The following is an 18,927-nucleotide window of genomic DNA, read 5'->3' as shown; positions in this document are numbered from 1 at the left end:
AGAAGCGTTTCTCTTTACTGTAGTTTTAAAAATGCTTACTGGAATATAATTGCACATTAAAAAAAATGCCATAAACAGTTTAGTGTTTAGCTTTCTAACCAGACAGTTAAAGACTAGTGAAAGTGATTTACCACTAGGAAAGATGATCGAAGACCTTGTTTGTCAAATAACACTGGATACCTGATCTCTCTCACAATCCTTCAACTGTTGCAATTTACGTATTTTTTTCATACTTCATGTTACACCTACCTATATGTCAAAATATAAATAATGTGCAGGACATTTACCTGAAGTTACAAATCTGCTTTTATATAAATAAATGTGACTGCTTAGTCACGTAAAAAAAGATCTTCCTAGCAGCTTTTGGTCAAACTAATTTTCCATTGTTTTGTAGTCATCCAATACTCTGAAGGCATCTTATGAAGACTGGCTGCTGACATACGGCTTGAGCATCTCTCCTTTTCGCTTGCGATGGCAAACAGCTCTCTTCAACCGCCAGTTTTACAATTGGGGAAGATGGAAACCCAGATTTCTGTATTTATGGTATAAATTCAGGATTTTTTTTTTCATCAAATACAGAACTAGGAACTTTGCCAAATCTGTGCTTTTGAGCCTTAAAAGTGCAATGGATAGACATTGATATTTCACTAGGCTAATGATAAAACCAAACCAGCATTGTTGCCATAGTTGCACTGTGCCAGTATAAGTCTTTCTCCTCTGCTAAAATATACATTGCTTTAATGTAGGTTGCAGTTTGAGATTTTATAAAACTAGAAACCTGTAAACTATTTTTATCTGTGATTTGAACTATACATAGTTCTAAGAGTACAGATATTACATTTCATACTGCATACGGAAGTGGGTCTGAAAACAGCTTCTCGTATCCTAGATCTGTCCATCACTGAACACTGAACTCTCCCCTGATCACTAGAGTTGCAAACTGTTCAAAGACAGTTATGTCCCTGTTGTCAGTCATTGTCCAGACATTCAGCAACTGTATCTGTTCAGAAGCACATTGCTCACCTGTATTTTATCTGCCAGCACCTTACCCTGCTAAGATTGCAGAGACTGCTGGGTATGGGTAAATAAGCGGGGTGGTTAGTATGGGTTCTCCTGGACTGTTTTAAAAACTATTCCTCAGTTGCCTTCCAGCATTAGTTTATATCTGCTCTGAAAATACAAAATGAGTAAAGTTTGAATTTCTTTCCATTTCCTGTATTGCTACCCTCAGTGAGATAGTACTAAAAGAGAGGTCTGCTTCATATTGGTTTCTCTCATAATGATTTTACTATTTCAGTCTGAAATAGTTCTATATCAATCACAATTTTTTAATGTGTGTAATTTATTACAGTATAATGTTTCCACCACTGTCTTTAATTAGCATTACAACTACATGTTGCTTGAAATAAATCTACTAATTCCCAGTGAGCTTCATTAAGGATTATAAGAAAACAGTTATTGTGAGAGGAAAAATGACTGGTAGTTAATTGAAGTGTTTTAGGTAGAAAATAATTGTTACGGGATCTTTCAACTATTGGGCAGCATAAAATAATAATAATAATAGTGTTGAATAAAAATTAACCACTAGGTGGGCTGATGTAAATTGAAATGGTTTTCAAACTGATTGTAATGAAAAATAAATTGGTGAGAAGAAAAATGTGTTTTAAGTAATTGATTTTCATCTGGTCTTGCAATTATACCTTTTAGTTGTTCTTCTTTAAAAAACATTGAGTCTCATTTATTGTTCTTCAGCATTTTTATTGTTTGTGAGGAAGATGCAAAATTTATTGGAAAAGCTTACATAAGTAAATATGTATGCTACCCCATCATTTCATCCAGGTCTCTAAATATGCGATGGTGTGGTACAAAATAGTAAATAACACATTTTTACTTCTGTTTTTGTATTCAAAGGTAATGGTAAGTTACATGTATTGGGTAACTGAATAAAATTTAGAATGTGTAAAACCAACATAAAAATATTTGAAAATTAATCAGGATGTGGTTTGGCTGTAAAACATTTGTTAAACAAGGAAAATACTATATGTTGTTAGTGTTATCAGTATAAGTTATTGCTGTTATTAGTTATTAGCAAATATTTTTGTATTGGATTGTTGATAACATGAATGGTAGTAGCATCAGAAAAATTTTGCCCTATGAGTTTGGTGTTCTGAGTTGTGCTAAAGCAGTTACATATCAAGAGGATATACACTTATCTTCTTACGGCTATGCGTTGCTAAACTATTTGCTTGTCTCTGTAGGTTCAGCATAGGAATGGTGTTTGGTATAGTTGCCATGTTTGGCTCTGTTGTTCTTCTTGGAAAGACACTGATGCAAACACTGACACAGATGCTCACCGAGGCACCGAAAGCCCAGAATGATCGTATGCTGCAAGTTGTGGTAAATGTTCTCGCCTCAGGTCTTTATTTGAGTGTTGTGAACTGATCGATCTTAACCAGCTTCTTAAGGGGTGTGTGATGCTTAAATCCTCCCATACAAGAATAACTTAACTCCTGATAGTTATTTACATAAAAGGTTGTTGGTTTGTTACCAGCCTTGAAAATGGGGAGTGGAGGTAGTAAAAGATGTGAAGATGAATGAAGGCAAACATGTGGAAGAGTTTATATTAAAAATTCTCAGGAGTAAGAACTGGCTAGAAATTTTGAAAAAAAAAAAAAAAATTGTCATAATACTAATACAAAACAGAGCTAAGAATTTACCTCCTCTGAGCTGTGCAATGTAGAGGCACTGGTGGCCTTAAAGTTGGCAGAGCGCATCCCTAATCCACAAGAGGAGAGGATTTTTATTTCATTTAGTACAATACAGAACATCAGTGGAAAAGGAAAGAAGTGTAAAGAGCTTTGTGTGAGAGTGGAAGCAAATATTTATTAGTGAGGAGATGGCATATTTTTTGATTTTTCAAGGAGTTATGCCCTAATTTACAGTGCAAAAATTGAAGTGCTGTTTCTGGCAGTATCTAGGCAAAGGCCTAATAATAATGTATTTAATTGTTTAATGGATTTCTGATGCTTGACAATATATTGTATCGTTTTAGAAAGGAATGTATTTCACAGAATGGAAGAGATTGCAAATACTGTCTTTTTTATTTGTACACAAGGCAGTAATGGAAGAACCGACATTGTCTTACAACAGTTTGAACCTGGAAGGAGACCTAGCCACCCTCATTTCCCCAGGAGTGCTATCTGTTCAGAATGTATGGTCATTATCAGAAACGCAGATAGTCCTATGAGATTGCTCCGCCTTTTGTCTTCTGTTGCATGTCTTAGGACAGACATGCCCAACCATTTTACTCTAAGTACTCAGCTAGTCTAGTGAACAGAAGTTGGGTATTGCATGCTGCCGTGATAGACCTTCCCATAAGTGCTAAATTTACTGCATGCAGCTAGATTTAAAAAGTTACATGAGTGCAGGAAGCCTGATCGTTATCATGTGCCATAAACTCAGTGCCTTTGGGGTGGTTTGGGTCTGTTTCACACATGCAGGGTGAATATAGCAAATGCAGTATGTGTTGGCAAAAGCAGGTAACAAGATCTGGGAGAGAATTGCTGGTGCTGGTACTGCCACTGCAGTTACCCAGTCCACAGCCTGCTCCTGCATTATCTTCAGAAGCAGACCAGAATGGGCAGTCTGTGCGTCCAGTAGAACACAAATTGAACATGAGACAAAAAATTTTTAATTTACATGCCAACAGGGTCTGTCGTAAGCACATAAGTCTAGTACATTCTGAAGTAAGACAAACCTCCCTTACATCTTCATTTTCTGAGATCATAGATCTATCCACTTTTGTGACGCTAGAGTAAAGTGATCATTTGCAATATATTTCTCTTTGGAGAAAATAACCTAGAGGCCACCAAAGTAAAGATGAGCCTTTGGAATTAACCTGGTATGAATTGGAACTATGAAAGCAAAAATCTGGGGTAATGTTCAGTTTCAATATGGAATTGATTCCTCAGTGACTGCCTACTAGCAATATTATTGCATTCAAACCAAGGACAGACAGACAATGAAAAAGATGTAACGTATAGGGATAATTTAATGTCATGTACGGGGATAATGTAACTTCTCCTAATTTGAATTGTGGTTCTCTTGCTTTCCTACCTCATTCTTTCATTTCTGAATGGTGACAGTTGTATAATTCTGCCTTTAAAGTGTTTTAGTATTCTTTTTGAAGAGAATATGCCAGCATAAATTGACACAATAAAGGGACTCGTGTGATTGCAAAGAGGTGAAGAACAAGTCAGGAGGGTCGTCTCCTCACTTAAATTAGTTATTTGTATTTGACTGCCTGGAGGAGAGTGAGTTAGTTTTAAAAAAAAAAAAACGAACCAAAACCAACCAACCAACCAAAAAAAAAAAAAATCAAACCAAAACCAAACACACACACCCAAGCAAAAAAAAAAAAAAAACCCCGAAAAACCCAACACAAAACCCCAAACAAGCGTTATTTTTTTAAGTCAGCTTTAGCCTGTGGCATAAGTATGTTTAGTCTTTAGCTATGGAGAGAGGAGGATACAGTTCTGCTTATGTTTTTGTACCCTTCCTCTTTTATTCAGTCGTGTTTTAGGAAAAATACCTATTTGTGGTTACAGGGCTCTTTTTCTTCAGCTGCCTCCCTCTTGTGTTGGTTGCCTATTGACAAAAGTGGGAAAAAGTCAGATCAGTTACTAGCAAAGGATCTTCTTTTACTAAAAGTATTTTCCAGAACACCGTAAAATCTGAGATGACAATGCTAATTAACAAAATACCACTATTCAGAAACCTTCATGAGAGTTAGCATGTCTGAAAAGCAAGTTAGCAAGTCTAAAAGCATCTGGTGTGTTCTAACAGGCTATGGTCGTGGTAGTATTAAGATGGCAACTCTTGCTATTGCTGTCTGTCCTGTGTACTCAGAGCAGCACCACCAGTTAACTGATGCATTAGTGCCACCAGCTGATGCTGTAATGTAAGCAGTGGATGCTTAATGAATGAAGAGCATCTGTCTTCATACAGTGAGGTATAATAGTCGTGCCAGTTCAGATGAATATCTTAGTCGTGATTGCACTCTGGACAGAATTTGTGAAATGATTCGGTTTAAGGTTCTTGAAAGCAGTCTTTTGAAGGATTTCTTTTAGCTAGATTTTCTCACCAACCTAGTGTAGAGTTCTGCTGCATGGATAGGTGAATGCATTTAATTGTGGAATGTGCAGGACTGAAGGTAGAATCAAACAGGATCTGGAGCCTTTTCTGTCCCACAAGAGTAGTTTTTAGAGATTCCTTTTGACAGGCTAGGAATTTTTGCCCATAGCATCTCTTTTCTGCTGCTGGATTGCAATTCAAGTTGTGTTCACACCAGCTATTAGTGACTGTAGTAGAGTATGCCCTGCCACAACAGAACTGTCCCAGAGCAAGCAGGAGAAGTGGCCTTATCAAGCCACTGCAGCATGGCAGCTGAGTGGAGATGGGAACTGAGCAAGAGGAACATCCCATCAGGAGGAAGGAGGGGGTGGTTCCTCGTTCTTTGATTTGGTCTGCTTTGAAGCCTCTCTGGAAGCAGTTGGTGTCTCATGACGAGTGAGTGCAGTGAGGGACTTGGGGAGTGGTGGGAATCCACAGCAATGAGGAGGAATATGAGGGTTCTGCATATTATGTCTTACATAAAATAGTATACTCATTTCAAGTGTTTTTTTTTTAAAGGTAAAATTGTCATATGTAGACTGCCAAAACTTGAACAAGAGACAAAAAGTTTCCCTCTTTTTAACATTGTAAATTTGAGATAGGCATATGATTTGGATAGGGAGAGAGAAGGGAGGCTGACAGCTCTAGTTGTAGGCTCATTTTTTGGACTTTTAGGGCTCATAGTGTTTTAAGTGCCATACAATCTTTTTTTTTTTCTTTTTTTTTGAAGGGTAGATCTGCTCTATAGCTACATGACTGCCCACAGAAAACTGTAAACTAATGCTCACAGTTGCCAAGCCTGTTTCGTTTGAGTAGAAGTCTGTGTACATTTCTATAAACTTTGCGAGCTGAATATAGAGTAGAGCACATTCGGTCAGGGCCGTTGGGAATAAGTAGTGCAGGGGGAAGGCATTTGTGCCTGGAGAGCTTTTCAAGCTTCAACAAAAGAATGTATATTTAATATATTTTAAAATACGTGGAATAAATTGGGAGAAGAGGTACAAACTGATAGTGCTGTGCGAGAAGAGCTCCTGTTCTGTTGTGGGTCTGAAGAAGCTGAGTGAGAGCAGCAGGCTTAGGGGCAGAATGATTTGTCTTTGTACCTCTTAGTTTCCTCCTGTGTTTTGTTTTGTTGTCATGCCCACACCAACAGGTGCCTGGTGTAAATTTGCCTGTCAGCCAGCTGACCTATTTCTTCTCTGCAACCCTCATCAGTGGTGTGATACATGAAGTCGGCCATGGGGTGGCAGCTATTCGGTAATACAAATTACTTTTCTCTTGCTATGTGCCAAAAAAGCTTAAATTCCAGAGCATTTACTTGCAGGTGAATGTTGTTAGCACTGCTTCAGTTTATCTAAAGAGTCTGTTTATTCTGTGTTTCGTATCTTTCTTAGATTTTAAGTTTGGGTGTACAATAAAGCTGGAGTCTTGATACAGTGTCTATTCTACAGATATGAAAGGACTTCTGCATTGCAATTGCGCTACACTGCATCAGGTTTAGAAATATTCTTTTACAATTACATTTCTGCAGCTGTAGCCCATGAACTGGACCCATGCGCTATTACACAATGGTACTTTAAAATAGATTTTAAATTGACTTGTTTAAACATAGCTTTTGGAGTAGCATATGAAGAGACTGAAGCAGTAATTCAGTTGAATGTCATTTGCCCCGTTAATCTCAGTGATGTGTTAATTTTGATCAAAGATGATATTTTTTATGTCACTTAATTATGATGATTACTTCACAAAAAAGTTATTTGACATGGTTAGTCATTGCTGTCAAATGATACTTTAGATTAAGAGGATTAAGTGGTGGTTACTGAGACTGATATTCAGGTGTCCTCCGCATTTCTTGTGGACATAATTGTGAGCACAAAGCCCTAAGTTGTTTCTCTAATCTTCTTGAGTGTAGGGAGTTATGACTGCATTTTAACCCATTACTGCCTTTTTATAACCCCAAAAGTTCTCAATTAAGGGGGTGGTTTTGGACCCTGTGTGTTTTTTCATGCTGTGTTTGTCTTTCAGCTTTTTTTCCCTTAATACAGGGATTTTTCTGTGGAGGATGAAGCTCTTGCTCTTGTTCATCCTGTCACAGGAAGAAGTAACAAAATTTCCTTTCTCTTAAAGTACCTTCGCATGCTGCTGGCTAACTGCAGATAAACCAGGAGTAACTATAAAGCTCTTTTTAAGTAGAATGAGTAATTTTTATACCTTAGTGGTGTGGTATCTTCATTCAAGACCTGGAGTAAAGGCTGTTAATGTTCAAGTTTGGGTTACATTTTTGTCAAAAGAATGATTCCCAGTTATTTCCAGGGCAAAAGTTAGTCTGTCCAATGCACATTGCTGTTGCTGTTTTGTGCTTGACTTTTTTTTTCTTCAATCCTAGCATAGGTTGGCTGTGTGTTGCTGTTACGATCGATCCCCAGGGTTTAGGCTTTACTAAATAGCTGTGCTGTGAGCAAATATTATTATTCTGGCAAATCACTTTGGCTCTCTGAAGTTGAATACAGTTTTGCCAACTTCAGTTCACAATAATATTGGCTGTGAACTAAAGAGCTTAGAATATTTGAGCCTTAGTTTTGTCAAGGCTTGTGCCAAAAAAGCTTTTTTCTTCTTCCCTCTGTACCTCCTATCAAAGTCATGAAATCACGTATAGGCACTAGGCTGCCTATTATTAATTAGTAGCATGGGTAGGTCTGATGAGTTAACTCCAGGGAATTAATGTATTACTTCATTCTGATGAATTTGTATAATTCTGTGTCTTCCTTTATTGTATATGCATAATAAATAAATGTGAATAAATAAAATGCTATGCCCAGTGTACTGGTCTCAGTAAAGATACAGGATTAGCTGATCTGTGCCTGTTTTGTCTTGGAATGTGATTGTCTTGGAATAATAAATGGAATGTAATTGTCTTGGAACATGATTGTCATGGCTCTATCAGTGCCTTATGAAATTTCTGGCTTCATAAAAACTTTATATAGTTATTTCAAAAAGTGCCATTTAAATGCAATTGTAAAACCTCTGAAAAATGTTTATATTATCTGTATGATAGTGTCAGCTACTAATATATTTAAATAGCATTTGTCCTTTTAACCCCCTGACTTGTTTTCATTTTATCAGATGAAAATTTCCCTCATTTTTCTATAGTTTACAATTTCCTCTGAATTTCATCCAGGAGAAACAGAGAAATTATAAATTTCAGAAATCACTAAGCATTTCTTTAAAAGGAAAGCAATTGCTTCTTCCAGATAATTTTTCATTGATTAGTTTGAAACTGCCACGTCTTTACTTAAACGAAAAAAATCCTCCAAATGTTAAAGTGAAAATAGTTTGCTTGGGGTTTTGGTTTTTTTTGGGGGGTTTTGTTGGGTTTTTTTTGAGTATTTTATGAGTTACTGTTACCAGGAGACAGAAGAGAAGTTGAACTTACCCTTTATCTTTTACTAGGTTCACAAATGTGTGCTGCTTAAAAGTGGCAACTACTATAGGAAACATCCTGTAGTTTAATTATCTTTCAATTGTTGGTATTACGAAAAAGAGTTAGTTTATAATTATAATTTTAGTTGTTCTCATTGTCAAAAATGTGTGCTATGTAGAATCTCTCAGTTTTTCTTTTGTTTGTTTGCAGTAGCACCACTTCATTGTTATTTTCCTTTTTTTTTTTTTTTTTTTTTTTTAAGAGAACAAGTACGATTTAATGGATTTGGGATTTTTATCTTCGTTGTCTATCCTGGAGCATTTGTTGAGCTCTTCACAACCCACTTGCAACTGATATCTCCAGTCCAGCAATTAAGGATATTTTGTGCAGGTAATTGTTTGTGCTTTTTTACTAAACCTTTGCTTAGCACCATTACTTACTCTACTGTAAGGCATTATTTGTGAATCCTTGATGGAGAATTGAAGGTTTGAAATGAAAAAGTACAAAAGCTTGTCTTTACCTAAAGGTGATCCTTCTGCTCTGAACCTACATTGTAGTTTTAGAAAATCATTTGATCATTACTGTCCATATTGTGCTGTTTTCTGAAGGAAAGATATGTCAGTTTCTAGGAGCTTAAATGAGTACCAGTTTCCCGTCATGAAAAATGTTACTGTATCCTAGATCTAATTCAGAATAGCTGTGCCTAAGAAATTCCAGTTGTGTGACTGGGGAAAATATGTGGTTCCTGATCCTCTCATCAGAAAAAGCTTTTACAGGTACAGAAGTTCAGAAGTTCCTTCTTTTTTTTTTTTTTTTTTTTTTTTTTTTTTCCTTCTTTTTTGTATGGCCTGAGTAGCAAAATCTTGGAGCATGCAAGCTGGAAAATACTCACCCAGGAGACTGGTGGTATGAGAACATTGCTGTCACAAGTGAACACCTTTGAGCAATACACTACTGCTTTCTGCAATAGGAGCAATCTATTATGTGATTTTTCAGTCGTATTATGAGTGATTTTCAGTGATGTTTGAGTTGTGTTATTATACAGGTCACTGTGTTTTGACATGGCCATCAGAGGAGGAAATAAAGGCTAAAACATCAACATCCAAAGAGAATCACAGCTTATGGCTCCAAATAAGCTCCAAGTGGTTTTGGTTTGATGTTTTGTGAAGTCTCTGGCTACCGGGAAGTAGAGCCCTATTGCTGTGGAAAGTTAGACTGAGACTGTATTATCCTATCTGAGGCACCTATGTTACTGATTTCTAGAGACAAATGTGGTTCCCGGATTACTGAAAGGCAGACAGAAAAATTAGCATCTTGATTTAGTTCTTGATACTGGTGCAGGAGACAGTAGGATAGCAGCCAGCCTGTTGTAATGTTTAGACTCTAACATTCTTTCTTGAATATTTTAACCAAAACGTTAAATAGAAGGGTTTAGGCTGGGCATACAGAAGCCTTTAGGAAAGCATATTTTCAAGCTTTCATAAATCAAGTAAATTATGATAAATGTTCGGTAAGTAAATATATCTATATTCCAAATACCCTGATGAACCAAAATCATTCACTGCAATAGGCTAACTTGAATGATGCCCTGTATCAATTTCCATTGCCAGCTACTGTGAGCAGAACTGAAAGAGGAGATATACCAATTTTCAAAATGGGTTGCTTACCTACATTGCTGTGAAATCATATAGAAAAATAAAGATTGTAAGATGTAACAGAAAATAATTGTTTGCATATTTTTAATGACAAGCAAACACCTATAATAATTTTCCAGGTTTCTTGGGAAACCAGATGTAGGGGAATACAAGGTAGGACCAAGTATGTTGCAGTACTGGTTTAGCATCAGTGGCTTATTGCCAGTTAGGTATAACACATATGCATTTCTTTTACAGCTAATGATAGGTATGTTTCATAAGTAGGATGTTCGATAATGATAAAAATGTGATATTCAGTAAACTTGACACAGGTTTTTTTTAATTGTCAGAGCAGTTGAATGAACGTGTTCTCACTGTTCTGAAGATCTGAGTTTCCAGAGGCTCGCTTTCAGACTTTCGTATGGCAGCGAAGTAAAAGAAAAAGAGTGGAAAATGACACCGAATATTCCTTTTGTAGTCCACCTATACTCTGGAGATTAAAGAGTATATTTGTTGTACAGCAGATGGCATCGTGAGTTCAAGAATAGTGAATGAGCGTTCTTGTAAGACGTGTGATATTTTTAGCGCTAATTCCATGCTCAGTAGATAAAAAGTGCTTTTGTGCTGCACTTTCTTATAATTCAAATATTTGTACTAATTTTGAGATCCTTTTTAATGCATTTTGTGTTGTCTTTAACAAGAAAAGGAGTTAAAAGGGTTTTTTTTAATTTTTTTTAAATTTATTTATTAATAATTAATAAAGTCATCATTTTAAGTTGTTTTAAGGGCTGGGTAAAGTATCCCTTTTTAAATATAAGGAATTAGGTATCCACAGATGAGGCTGTTTTAGCAAAATGAAATTGCTGGTATGCACAGCAGTGTGCCTCTACAGGTATTCTCATTTTAATCCTGTTTATTTTCTGTGGATCACCTGGGATGGATTTGAAGCCTTTCTATTTTAGACTTTTCTACTGCATTCCACACAGCAAACTGTAGATTATGGTGGTAAAACCCATGTTTTCCCAGCAGTTTGAAAGTATTCATGTCACCTTTGAGCAGTTCCATCACCTAATTTTTTATTATTTAAGGGGGTTTTTTCTGGTTTGCTTTCTATAGAGGCCACACTGTTACAAATGAATTTTGTTTTGGTCTTTGATTTTTATCCTTTGTTAAGCTGTTGAGCTGAAAAAAAATATTTTTAAGATAAAAAGTTTAAAGCAATAGAGGTAAAACATTTATCTAACACTTTTAGGTTTGTTGCACTTGTGTGTGTGCACGCATATGCGTAGGCGTGCAAGATAAAGAGAACTGACTGCTGAAACATTTCATCTATCTGATTACCTTTCAATGAGATATGATTAAAAACTATAGAAAGAGAAATCACATTAAGAAGCATCTACTATGGGAAATGGCAACAAACCCTAAGTTAACGAACTCTAAAAATGTCTCTCGTTCCTGCAACATTAGAAATGTAAAAGTCGACCAGGTGACAGGTAGAGATAACTAGGGGAAATAAGAGTCTGCCATATGTTGATTCCTGTGTTACATATAGTGAAAGAAAGATAGGTTATATTTACTACAGTTCCTGTCTTGTAACTGCACTGTAAATATAGAACTGACTCAAACCCGTCTTAATAAGATGAAGCATTGTAAGAAGGAAATAAGGAGTCTTCGACACTGAAAAGTTTTCCTACACTGGTCATACGAAATGTTTGACCAAGAACGCAAAATAAATGAGAAAATCTTTATAATACTGGATGTTGAAGGAAGCCAAGCACGTCTTATGATACTGGTTCATTTCTTCCTATGGAGAACAGCGTACTTTAAAAATTGCAGTTGCAAATATGTTGTCCAAAATAATGTGTCGGGAAATGCTGTTTGCATAACTTAGTTTCCTGATGTGGTTTTAAGCCCAGATTTTCTTGTAAAAGAAGCCTTTTTTCACATAATTTTCTAAACTTGTTTGGCACATAGAGATGTAATTATTTTCATTGATACAATGGAGATAGCCATGAAAAATACTGAATTGCAGCTAAATTTCAGACATCTTGCAGACTAGGACAAATAGTATTTATTCACATATAAGACCAATTATTAAGATTTAAATGTAACAGTTTGTTGTGGTAGAAGGTGACAAGTAATACATTTCATTCCAGTAGTGTTTTAATATCTATGATTGATCACAACTCTGTAGAAAGAAACTGTAGTTTAAGGATTGATTCAGAAGCCCAGTTTTTCTTCTGGATGCTCTACACATTACATGCTTAGAAAAGTAGTGACGTGATGAAATATCAATATGGTAGAACGACACCTTAAAAACAGACTTAACTGCTTCCCTATCTTTCTGATAGTGTAATTCTCAGGGGATCAGGGGCTTCTCTAAAACTTCCCTACAAAGTGACATCATAGAAACTTAAGTTTGTAAAGTAATACACATATTCTTCTTTCATGCCTCTGTTCAAAAATTAACTTTTCCTCCATTCTTACAGTAATCATTTCAGGAAAGTTAATTAGAAGGTGACTGTAGAAACGTGCATTTCAAAACCACCTTTCTGTTATTATTGTTTACTTAGAAACATGGGGTTTTTTTCTTCTTTTTAGGAGTGTGGCATAATTTTGTTCTTGGTGTTGCAAGTTTCATGGTTTTGTTTCTGCTGCCAGCCATTCTTTTCCCTTTCTATTACACGGGTGTTGGGGCACTTGTCACTGAGGTTGCAGAGGTAAGAAAAGATCTTTATTGTTTTCGTATTATATGCTTTGTGACCTGAGAGTACCTGTGTCTCTTATTGTCGCAATCAGATTTGGTCAGTGCAGCACTCTGCAGAATCTAATATATTGCACTCTTTGTCTGCTTGAAGTTTCCTTCTCAGTTGCATGTGTTTTAGTTTTAGTAAATGAAGGAACATGATGTGAATAATTATAGACTATTCATCATACTAAAAAACTGTTTAGACATTTGAGATGAGTTTGCAGGCTTATTTCTGTTTTGTTTGTTTTATTTTAACTTCTTTTCAGTATTGGCACCAAGTAAATCTACTGGATACTGCATTATCACTATAATAGTTGCTATCTGGTTTTAATGTTAGAGATTATTTTGAGCTGATTTCCTTGCTTGTTTGGTCAGCTGGAAGCAAAGTAGAGAGAGACTGCTGAGATTCTGGAAAGGACTGATTTTTTTCTGACTTAATCAAACACAGCACAGTTGAACAGCACAGCTGAAAGTATTCAATCTTTCTTGGATCTCAAAATGAACTGCTATGACTCAGGATAGAGTGACATTTATTACGCTTTATACCTTTGAAAGTATAGGTTCAACCTGCTTTGTTGAAAGATTCAGTGTATTAATTTAAGCTACTTGAACTTAAAGTGGTAGGAAAAGCCACAATGTATTAACTTGTATGAAAATAATTTCTCAAGTTTTAAGAGGTCCCTGGAACACATGGAGACTTGCCCTTTTTCTTTGGACTAAAAAAGTTATTATTTTTAGAGGATATTGGTTTTGAAATGCTCTATCATAAATTGAAATAATCAGTTCTAGTGGAGCCTAAGATGTTCTGTTTCTCTGGAAATAGTGTCTTAACCTAAAGATTTCATGGCTATTTGGCAGAACTGTAAAAAAATCCTTGTTGTTTTAACTCTAATAATATGGCTGACTTGACTGTTTCTTCTCAGGATTCTCCTGCCAATGGACCAAGAGGTCTTTTTGTGGGAGACCTTGTCACTAACCTACAGGACTGCCCAGTTTATAACGTGGAAGACTGGAATTCATGTCTGGGAGATATTTCAGAGAAGTCACAGGTCGGCTACTGTGTAAGTGCAGCCACCCTACAACAATTAAGCTTTCCAGCTAGAGGTATGACTTTAGGTGCTCTCTTCATTATTTTATATTGTAATTTTATCGTGTCTTGAAGACTGTTTTGAATGTAGGATGTGTTGGTAAGGACAGATTTCTCCTAAGTTGAGTCTGCTATCCTGTCTTAAGCACTTAGCAATATGCCATTCTATTTTGTGAAATCTGAAAGTGAGGAAGAAGTAGATAGAAGACAGAATAATTTCTCTAGTCTTCCAGTCACCCTATACAAATATCCTGTGTGACCTGAATAACGAAATTTGCCTCTTCGGGATATTGCTTAACTTGGTTATTAGCAGTAGTAGAATTATCTGCTCTATTTTTAGTTCAGTTATATGGATCAACCCGGTGATGTTTTACAGATGTAAATTCCACACGTTACCTTACTGCTTTGATCAGCATGGCATTACAAATTGTATGGCTTAACCCAATGATGTGCTTTATTATGGCCACTTACTCTGATGTGTCTCACCATGTGGGTTTTAAGTTTCATTTGCTTCTTCAATCTCACAATGTCTTTGCCCATAAACTAAGTTTTGTCTGGATTGCATACACTGCTTCTGCAAGTCAGTCTATTTCCTTCTGTTTTCATTTATACATTAGAGTGGTTGTTGCTGTAACAGTTCACCCCTTAGAAACAAAAAAAAAAAAGTGAACTGAACTAAACTAGAACAATAAACAAAAATTAAGTAGAACAAAAAAGAACAGTCAAGGTAAATTGACTGAATGTCTTGTGACATGCCCTAAAGCTCTTGAAAGTTTGTTTCATGCAAGCATCCGTGGAGACTGAATTACAAAGGTAAGGGGCTACTGAGAACATAGAGCAAAATTTTCAGGAGTCCTAAGTGGCTGATGGCTGGCCTAGCCTTCAAACTTTTGCATTGCTCAGGAAAATAATAAGGTCTGTTTTGTGCTGAGCAAAATCTATATGATGCTATTCAGAGCTTTAAAATTGTCGCTGCATTTCTTCCATCATACTAAAGTAAACAGTATGTCAGGCAGCTCAACTACCCATGTTTTTTGATGCATTATAGTTATATTGTGAGACTGAAAAGGTAATTTATCTTTTTTTCTAGTATGTAAGGAGAGCAATCTTACAACTGGAATATTTAAACAGAATAAAGATAAATATTTAAACAGGAAACTAGTGAAGTATGGGTAAGATCCTGCTTTTAGAGAGCTAACAGTTTGGATTATCCTTCTGAAGAGGAGGGCAACTTTGACACATGCTTTCATCTGGGCAGGGATGGCAAGTAAGAACCAATTCTTAGATGCTGTAGGTATATATGCTCTGATTCTGCTGTTCTCTGAAATGCAATTTCAGAGTCATGGGTAATAAAACTGCATATTCTGCAACCAAACTAGTCTTGTTTAGATTGAAATACTAGCGACGTAATACTGGAGACTCGATACTGCTTGCAAGCTTAGTTGCTGTATTGTGTTAGCAGCCCATTGTCCCACTGCTACATTCTAATCAGACCAGTCTGTCTGCATTTTCAGAGTCATAAGCCTCCAGCAGTGAGAAATATTCCTCCAAAATTAAATGAACTCTGTCCAATCTCTAGCAGCTGTCATTTGTCAAAATCTTGACAGTTCACAACTTGACATAAATACTGAATATCAATAAAAGTGTATCTAGCAAATGGACCCTATCTACTTGACCATAAAACAAATGGAGAGTAAACTTATTTGAGTATGAAGCTAGACAGAAAACAATGCCCCAAGGACCTTCTTGAAATTAAAAAAGTGTTTTCAATGTAGTTTATAAGGAAACTAGTTTCATGGACATTCACTATTCAAAAATATATGTGCTTGCCTAACCTCAGGGTACTTGAAAAAATGATTGTATGGTACAGTGCTTGCACCTGTAAGCCCCAGGCATAAAGTTCCATGTTAGTGGCCTGCAGGTTATGCAGTGATAAATCAGCAACCAGTATCGCAGGCTTGATCTACCTCACAGTAGTCTACTGCAGTGTTGCTGTGACACAGACTGTTACAGTGACCATTCTTTTGTGTGTTTCTTTAAAAGCTGTTGTTATAGAGTAAGTTAGGTTAAATTTATTTAAAGAACATCTGTACAAAGATTCTGTACTGTACTAGTTAAATCATGGTTTAAGACATCATTTATTCACTGCTGCAGCATTCAAGGCTTGGAAAGCTTGAAAAACTTGAATCTTTTAAAGGCTTTAATGTTTTTAGTAAGGACATTTTGAGTCTTGGTCATTTCCACAGCCAGCCAGTGAAATTGGTACAGTAGCAGCTAACAAATTGCCTTAATGCAACCTTAATGCAAGTTGAGGGCAACAGATAGAAGTATTTTGTAACTCATCATGCTCAGAACACTGCAGTGGTAGATCCCCAGTATCTCGAGGGAATTTATTAAGATGAAAAAATCAGTATGTGACATGGTCGAAATCAGGTGACATTCATACATGTAAGTGGTGAAGCCTATTTTTAGTTAGGACTTAACCACAGCTAGGCTGTGTGAATTGCTGTAATTCTTGAAGGCTACAGAATGATTGTTTTACTTGATTCAGACTGATTTATTTTCAGGAAGTTGCTATAATATTCATCATTTGCTCTATGCCTGTGTTCTTTAGTGTATAGAAGACTCGATGGCACAGTTGAATGTTGTAGTAACAATAGCCTCACAGATATTTGCTTTTCATATAGCAATAACTTGGACAGCCAACTGGTAAGTTATGTAAACTACTATTTTTATTTTCTTTTTTTAAATCTGAGATTATTTAAATTAAATTAGTAATATTTACCAACATTTATGCAGCATACTCAAGTGTTTAAGAGTATCTACACTTTTGTAATAAGGGTGTATGTGTATGTTATTCTCCCCATTTACAGTTTAAAAAAGCCAAAATACTGGAAATTATTTTTCCCATGACCATTCAGGAAGTCTCCAGAAGAATCAGAAAAGATCTTGTACCCCTCATTCCTTTAGGCAGAAAGACATCTCTCCCATTTTCACCACTGGATGCAGAATATTAGTGAGAAAAAACAACTTTTGAGAACAAGGTGAAATTGTTTATTTTGGTGCCTCAGTCTTAAAGGTGCTGAGTATTACAGGCAAAGCAAAGCACTGGATTATGTGTTCAGTTATTTTGTCTGAAACAGTGCTGCTCACTAGGTTAAACTAAAAACATGGAAGAGAAGGTCCTAGGGTTTGCCCAGTTTCTCAAATCAGGGCCTCTATTTGGTTCCTTTTTCATCATGTTCATTTTCTTGTAACATGTGGAACCACATAAAGTTTGTCAGCAGGATTTTGACTTACTCTCTTCAAGATACAGAAATGTTTATTAAAGTACACGATCCAGATTGACAGTGATGGAATCTTTCTAACAGTTCTCTTTACAGGAAAAAGCACAAATATCAACTGTGTCAACTTTTTTACGCACACCAGTTCATCGTTGTTATGAAGACTCATAATAAATACCTAAAGAAAGGGAAATAAGTCAGTTCCTACATCTGCTATGTTTACAGTTTCTGTGGTGGTAAACTTCCAACTCCAGGGTGGTTTTGTTGTGTTTAGCCACTAAGAATTGAGCACAGAGCAGCAGTTCATTTGAAATACAGCCATGGCTGATGACATCCTGGAGTTCAGCAAGATTTGATAAATCACTACCCCACTGAGCTTTGACATTCTTAAGCTCATGACTGCTTCTTAGGAACAGAAAAGAAATAAAAGCATTTAGAAGCCTATGACTTTCAAGTGTCCTTAGACAGGCTGTGGGGTTTCGAACAATTATTTTAAATAGTCTTTGCAGTGCTACACAGCAGTATTTGAAAGTGTGCCTTCTTCCCCTCATTAGAATAGAAAGAGCTTGTATTCAAGTTAATGGAGAGTGTCTGACACTCATGCATCTATGGGGCCTGTAACTATTGGGCTAAGAAGGAAGAAAATCCTTTTTTTTTTTTTTCCCTAAGGCAAACAGTAGATGAAGAACTTTTCTTGCTTGTGTTTAAGAACAAAAGGAAAACTATCACTGAGCTTTTACAAGAGACATGAGGGGGGAAACCAATTTCCTGTTCCTTTCTGCCGTACTCGCTTTTGGCCTGTGGGGAGCAGGAAAGATCTGGTCTTTCAGACTGCAGAGTCAAACAGTTAAGAATGGTTTCTTAGCTACCACACAGCCGGTAGGTTTGTTTGCTGAACATAAGGTTTTGTTCAGCCAAGTAAGGTTTTAAATCAATGAAGACTAAAACTTCTTAAACAGTAAGTCACTAGTATGTTGATGCAGGCTCTGTTCATTAGAAATCACTGACTTATGTTTAGATGCCTTGATTTTTTTGTTGTGCATGTGTGTACATTTTTAGAAACAGCTTTTATTCTGGTACATGTGCATACTCTCTTTTTCACATTCCACCAAAAATGGAATGACAGGTTGAGTATGTGTCAGGTAGAGGTTCTGAAGGATTTGGCAAAACCCCAAAAAAGTAAGATTTCAGCTCTTCATGGGCTGGTAGTATATCAGTGAGGCACTTCCTTTGCTTTAAAATGGAATATATAATACCTTTTATTTTGATCTGTTGGAAAATACTTTTAAATTTGATAATCTTTTTTAATGCCCGTTGCAGTATGCCTGTCTGCCAGCACGAAAAGTTATTGAAGCCAGCAAAGTTTGTCGAACCAACATGGACTGCCAGAAAGACTTTGTTCCTAGTTTTTGTGTGACTCCTTCTTTAGAGAACCAGACAAGGCTAATCAGGGTAAAACATCCACCCCATATTGACATGCTATATGTAGGACACCCCATGCATCTTCAGTATACAGGTTGGTATTACTTATTAAAACGGTTCAACAAAAAAAGATCTATATTGTGGTTTACTTTGCCTGG

The 18,927-nt window shown here is 36.3% G+C and overlaps 1 protein-coding gene across 3 annotated transcripts in view; it reads left to right on the top strand.

Annotated features, from left to right (window-relative positions):
* Positions 1 to 18,927, top strand: part of MBTPS2 (membrane bound transcription factor peptidase, site 2) — a 35,562-nt gene that overhangs the window by 3,866 nt on the left and 12,769 nt on the right. For 2 of the 3 annotated variants that reach the window (XM_030476009.1, XM_030476011.1), the window contains exons 2-9: positions 395 to 543; positions 2,259 to 2,397; positions 6,326 to 6,429; positions 8,856 to 8,983; positions 12,829 to 12,947; positions 13,900 to 14,080; positions 16,678 to 16,772; positions 18,668 to 18,863. In XM_030476009.1, coding sequence (XP_030331869.1) covers positions 395 to 543; positions 2,259 to 2,397; positions 6,326 to 6,429; positions 8,856 to 8,983; positions 12,829 to 12,947; positions 13,900 to 14,080; positions 16,678 to 16,772; positions 18,668 to 18,863 — 1,111 coding nt within the window. Of the gene's footprint in view, positions 1 to 394; positions 544 to 889; positions 1,082 to 2,258; positions 2,398 to 6,325; positions 6,430 to 8,855; positions 8,984 to 12,828; positions 12,948 to 13,899; positions 14,081 to 16,677; positions 16,773 to 18,667; positions 18,864 to 18,927 lie in introns of those variants that run through there. The other variant, XM_030476010.1, reaches the window with a different exon arrangement.

The sequence above is a fragment of the Strigops habroptila genome, chromosome 2 (genome assembly GCF_004027225.2).
Source record: "Strigops habroptila isolate Jane chromosome 2, bStrHab1.2.pri, whole genome shotgun sequence".
NCBI lineage: Eukaryota > Metazoa > Chordata > Aves > Psittaciformes > Psittacidae > Strigops > Strigops habroptila.
Note: the sequence above shows the minus strand (reverse complement) of the source record. Positions and strands in the feature narration are given on the sequence as shown.